A 6,543-nucleotide genomic window follows, 5' to 3' on the forward strand; every position below is an offset into this window, starting at 1 on the left:
CCAGGACAGCCATTGCAAGTATTTTTACAAGGCCTTCCTTCCATTTTCATCCTCAAACCTCAATCAGTCCAAGGCCATTTGAAAGCAAGCCGCGAAACTTGACTGAAAGCGAGAATTTGGTGTCCAAAATATTATCAAATGTTTAAAAGGATTTTAATGAATTTTCAAATCATTTAACGGGATTTAAAAATTCTTTGAAATTACAAAAGATTGAAGTTTATAAATGAATTTAAAAAGATTTCAAGTAATTTTAAAGAATTTAATAAGATTTTAGAAGAATTCCAAAAAGGACAAGAACTTTTAAGAGATTTTAAAGATTTTCAAATATTTTTTATGAGATTAAGATATTTCTATTGATTTTAAGGGGTTTTGTGGCATTTCAATGAATTTCATATTGTTTAAAAAGTCGGTAAAAGAATTAAAAATATTTAAAAGTATTTAAAATTATAAAAAAAAAGATCAAAATAGTTTAAGGATTTTCATGTAATTTAAAAATATTTGTATGTATTTAAAGAAGATTTCAGGAATTTAAATATAAATAATGTTTTTGAATTCTTTAAAGTCTGTTAAATCTTTTGAAATCTTTGGAAATTTGTGGAAATCCCTTAAAATTTCTTAAATTTCTGAAAATACATATTGAATTTTTTTAAATCTTTTAAAATATTTAGACATATTTTTGGATTTATTTTAAATCTTGTTTACGCACATAAAATATACAATAATAGTTTGTAATATTTCTAAAATTTAAAATCTTAGTACATATATCATTGTAAGCGTAGCGATATTTTATAGAACTATTCTATATAGTTTCAAGACTTCTTCGATATAGACTGTATTTAAGCTAGAATTTTAAATGTAATAGAACTATTTTACGTTTTTCGTAACCTGCCTTTTAGTAGAGAATACGTCACCACTGTATAATACCCATGTAGAAATCCAGTGGATGTTATCTGATCCCAGAAAGAACCCAGTCAAGTGCCGGGTATAAACCAGGTCCAATCCCGACTACAAACTGGATACAAATTTTTAAGGTTTCGGATGAGAGTCAGATAGAAGTCGGAGATAAATATATCACTCCAGATAGAATCCATATAAGGGCCGGGTATAAACCGGGGAAAATATCAGGTTATGTTTCGGATAGACATCACCTAAATACCGGGTAGAAGTTTCAAGTAACCGTATAAGACCCATATAGAAATCAGGTAGATGTTATCTGATCCCAGATAGAACCCAGTCAAGTGTCGGGTATAAACCAGGTCCAATCCCGACTACAAACCGGATACAGATCTTGAAGTTCCCGCGTGAGAGCCATATAGTGGCCGGAGATAAAAATATTAATCCAGATAGAATCCGATCATGGACCAGGTACAAACCGGGGACAAAACCCGGGTCTAATTCCAATAGCGCCAAATAAGAACCAACTTCCATCCGGTTCTTATCTGGGTTCTATCCGTCATTTTAAGCAGGTTAGTTAATTAATTGTCACTAATAGATTGCTAATGAAGGCAAAGTATTATTTACAAAAATATTTGACATAATAATACGATTAATTACATCTTTTAAGACATCCTTTTTTCTTCAAATTTTTGTCAAACTGTAGTGTTATTTTTAAAAATATTCATGTAACTGTAATTTACAGGCGCACAATCATGCTCAGCGTTTGAGCTTGTAAAATTTATTATAAGCTTAGAATAAACGTATATTTTTTATATATATTTTCAACTTCTTTTTTATAATTAATTATTATTTTTAAAAATTAGTATAAAAATTGAATATTTAAACGTTTTAATACTGCGTGCTCAGTGTTACCAACTTAAATTTCGAGAAGAAGACCGACACCTGAAATTGGTACCTTTTTGCTTCTTCGCGCGAGGTAGGCACCTTTTTGTAGTTTCGCTAGAGATAGGTACCCTTTTGCTGCTTCTTGCGAGAAAAGTACCTTTTGGCTGCTGCGTTCTAGATAGCTACCCTTTTGCTTCTTCGCGCGAGATAAGTACCTTTTTGTTTTTTCGCACTAGATGGGTACCGTTTTGCTGCTACGCTCATGATATGTACCTTTTTGCTGCTACAATCGAAATACATTCCTTCTTGCTACATCATCTGAGATAGGCCCTTGTTCATCCCACTCGACGTTATATCAGACCGCCGCTCGAGACGCAAAAGTTTTCTACGTGCCAATTTGTTTCGAGTGCTGGACCGATCGGTGAACGGTACGTAGCCAACTCGCACCCCAGCTGCGCGAAAGATCGCACGCGATTGGTTAGCGCTCTGTGTGTGTACGGACGGTTTGTGCGTGAGCCGTTTTCAGCATACTGCACACGTATTTTCATGCTGAGAGAAAGAGTTGCCAAGTCGTGCCCGAGATTAGGCGGAACCCCCCGAGGGTTGCATGCACGATCGCATTATCCATCGTCAGGCTGTGCTAAATTTGCGCTTGTGATAGCCAGAGTTGAAAACAGTGTTTCTCAACCAAGTGTCAAGATCTTGCTCTCTGTCTCGTCGCCGTGCTGCCGAGACCATTCGCCGCCATGCCGACTCGTCTAAGGTCTACCAACCACAACATGGGTTTCGGCCCTAACCTTCCTGTAAGTGGCAATAAAAATCGTATTGTTTTCATCACAATCCCTTGTTTTATTGTATCTCCACTCAATTCTCAGTTTTCCATCTCTCACTATTCCTCCTCGGCCTTACCCGCGCAATACTCTGATAAGATCTCATAATTTTATAGAACCTAAAAATTGTTTTAATTAATTGTAGAACGTAGAATTGCTAACCTTCAAAATAAAAAAATTTTTATTTAATTTAATTAAGAGTTGAAAAATTATGCGCGTTTAAGTTTTACAATTAGAAATTATTTCATTTGAATGACTTAAATTATAAATGTTATAAATTTTATTTATTAACATGATTACAACGCAACTATTGTTATTCATACATCTTTCAAAATTGAATATTTTAAAATCACATACGGTCATAATTGAATAATTTTCCACTTTAAGTCTTAAAAATTGAAATATTTCAATAAAAGTTTCAAATTGTATATTTTTTGAATATAATTGACCGAATTAGTTAGGAAATTTTAACGGAAACTTTTAGGGGAATATTTCCTAAACTTTGGGAAAGTCACCGATATCGTTGTAGCATTTTCCGGACGTTATTTCTGGGTAAATTACCGAAATATCGCGTTTATTGCACGCCGAAAATTCTTGGTAATTTTCCGGAAAAATGTTGTACAGCGTACATACAAAATTTGGAAATACAAATTCTGATCCATTTTTGAATAGTCGAAAAAACACTTATTCCTTTTTAAAAACAAATTAACTTTGCGTCAAAGGAATAGCGTTAAATAGATTTGGAAATTTTTTCTTTCATTGATACATTTTATAGAAGTAAACCGTTATATTGCACATTAAATTTTATGAAAAATGCGCGAAAACTTTTGTCGCAAAAGTTCTAAAAAATAACCAAACTAATAACTGCGACAGAGAATAAAAAGTTTAGAAAAAAATATTCATACATTTTTTGCGTATTCTTTTTTATCACGCGTGCGTTTTCAGAAGTTAACTGTTTCATTGTGTATTAAAATTTTATTGAAAAAAGCATTCTGTCGCAGAAATTTAAAAAAATTATCAAACTCACGACTGGAATAGAGATTGGACATTCTTGAGAAACGAAGTCATACATTTTTTAGTACTTTTCAAATGATTTGTAAATATAAAAATGTTATCTAAACATTTTTAATCACGAGAGAAAATAAAAAATAGTTTTTATTAAGAATACATTTTTTTTAATGCAAAGAGTTTTATTTTATATTAAGTGTTGTCATGAAAACGTGAAGAATTCGTTTGCAAAATGTTTTAAAATTATCAAACCCACTAAAAAACTTATCCTGCTGAAAGGAATAAAAACACATATTTTATCACGCAGACATTTTTTTTTAGTAGTAAACGGTTTTATTGTACATTAAGTTTTATGAGAAACTTGTAAAATATTATGTCGCAGCAAGTTTCAAAATGATAAAATTCACGAATTGAAGACGGATGGGTAATTAAAAAAAACCTAATTCATACGTTTTTGGATACTTTTGGAATAAATCGAAAATATAAAAATGTTTAATGAAACTTTTTATTTTTGTTCGAATCAATTTAAGACCAATTTCAATTACACTAGCTTAGCGCAAAAATTATTAGGTCTAACGACTTCATTTTATGAAGTAAGATGTATTTTGTGTGTCTAATGCCAAGAGGACATTAGGGACCCTGAGAAAGGTATCCATCGTTACGTTATTATGCAAAAACATAAAAATGTAGTCCTTTTGAATAAAACATGATTAAAATTCACTCAAATTTGACTCAAGACGAGATTACAGGATCGAAAATCCTATTCTATAATCCTAGTCGAGATTCATTTGATATACCAATTTTTCTTCTTAAGGACATGTGACACAGCTAAATACCTATATTACGACCTCACTTTTTCAGTTCACTGATTGTTTTTTTAAACTTAAGAATTTTTTTTATAAATAAAATATCGAGCTGAAACTTTGGAAAATGTATTAGAGTACAATAAAGTACGTTTAGGTACTGCATTTTGGTAGGAACTTCACTGAAAATTATTTTATCTTTTTTCTGAACCTCGACATTTTTTGAACGTTCCAACTTTTTTTATACATAAAATATCGGTCTCAAACTTTGAGAAATGCAAGGGCCGAAAGAAAACTACGTTTAAGTACAAATCTTAATAATAAAAGATGTAAAAAAAAATTCAACTATCAATTCCATCGGCATCAGCCGGTAACGTTGTACACGAAAATACGAACCCTCTAGAGCCTCGTCTAGTGGCCGCCAGGGATCGTATTTTCGTGTACAACGTTACCGGCTGATTCCGATGGAATTGATAGTTGAAATATTTTTTTTACATCTTTTATTATTAAGATGTGTACTTAAACGTAGTTTTCTTTCGACTCTTGCATTTCTCAAAGTTTGAGACCGATATTTGATGTATAAAAAAGTTGGAACGTTTAAAAAATGTCGAGGTATATTTTATTTACAAAAAAAGTTCTAAGGTTCAAAAAAACATTCAGTGAACTGAAAAAGTGAGGTCGGTAATATAGGAATTTAGTTGTGTCACATGCCCTTAAGGCTCATGAAGAAGTTTTTCATATTAGCGAGGTTGGGGGCTACCTCTTTTTTAAACGTATTAAATTAATCGAACTATACGCTTTTTACTTGGTCTTTAATTTAATTTTCTGAGATTTATCTGGTTCTACCCGGTTCTTATCCGGGAAATAGTAATCAAAAATAAGTTGTTTAAATATTGAACCAACGCCTACCCGGTTTTTATCTGGTCAATGGAAACAAAATGAAAATAATCATATAAAATTAGATTTCTACCCGGGTCTCTATATGTCAATCAACGCTTGTGAATCGCCCTATGATGAAAGTTTACATGCTACCTGGAGCTACCTAGTTTTTATCTGTCATATGGAACTAGAAATTACAATAGTGTTATACTTTTTTACCCGGTTCCTATCAGGTCTCTTTAATGCACATGGCCACTTGTAAATTATTAATTCAAAGTGTACCGGCTACCTGCTTCTACCCGGTTCCTATCTGGCCAATAGAACCAGAAATTAAAATAAGAATATGCTTTTCTGCCCGGTTCCTGTCAGGTCTGTGTAAGGCACTTGGCGACTTGTGAATTGTTAAGTGATCGTGTACTGGCTACCCGGCCCTACCAGGTTCCTATCTGGCAAATAGAACTAGGAATTAAAATAAGGATATACTTTTCTTTCCGGTTCCTATCCGGTCTCTCTAAGGTACCTACCTACTTGTGAATTATTAAGTGCAATTGTACCGGCTACCTGGTTCTACCCGGTTCGATCTGGAAAATGGAAACAGAAATTAAAATAAGGATATGCTTTTCTGCTCGGTTCCAATCCGGTCTATCTAAGGCACTCCGCCACTTGTGAATTGTTAAGTGATATTGTACCGGCTATCCGTTTCTAACAGGTTCCTATCTGGAAAATAGAACTACAAATTAAAATAAGAATATACTTTTCTCCCCGGTTCCTAACCGGGTTCTCTAAGGCACCTGGCCACTTGTGGATTATTGAGTGGAAGTGCACCAGCTACCCGGTCCTACCCGGTTGCTATCTTTTAAATGGAACCAGAAATTAAAATAAAATTATACGTTTATATCCGGATCCTATCCGGTCTCTCTAAGGCACCTGGCCACTTGAGGATTATTAAGCGAAAGTGCACCGTTCACCCGGCTCTACAAGGTTCCTATCTAGCAACTAGAACTAGAAATGAAAATAAGGATATACTTTTCTATTCAGATCCTATCCGGTCTCTCTAAGGCACTTGGCCACTTGTGGATTATTAAGTGAAAGTACACCTGCTATCTGGTCCTACCCGAGTCCTAACTGGTAAAGGGGACCAGAAAATAAATTCCTAGCATATTTAAAGGTTTTTGGAAAAAATGAAACTATACTAATTTTCGACAAAAAACAAACAATATTATAATTGTTTAAATTATTTA

The 6,543-nt window shown here is 33.2% G+C and overlaps 1 protein-coding gene across 2 annotated transcripts in view; it reads left to right on the forward strand.

The window, feature by feature from the left end:
- Positions 1–2,138: 2,138 nt before the first annotated feature.
- The window catches only part of LOC117178980 (glycoprotein 3-alpha-L-fucosyltransferase A-like), a 45,389-nt gene continuing 40,984 nt past the window's right edge, over positions 2,139–6,543 (forward strand). The window contains exon 1 of one of the 2 annotated variants that reach the window (XM_033370576.1): positions 2,139–2,585. In XM_033370576.1, coding sequence (XP_033226467.1) covers positions 2,529–2,585 — 57 coding nt within the window. In that variant the 5' untranslated portion in view covers positions 2,139–2,528. The remainder of the gene's footprint in view (positions 2,586–6,543) is intronic. The other variant, XM_033370577.1, reaches the window with a different exon arrangement.

The sequence above is a fragment of the Belonocnema kinseyi genome, chromosome 8, assembly GCF_010883055.1.
Source record: "Belonocnema kinseyi isolate 2016_QV_RU_SX_M_011 chromosome 8, B_treatae_v1, whole genome shotgun sequence".
In the NCBI taxonomy this organism is placed as follows: domain Eukaryota; kingdom Metazoa; phylum Arthropoda; class Insecta; order Hymenoptera; family Cynipidae; genus Belonocnema; species Belonocnema kinseyi.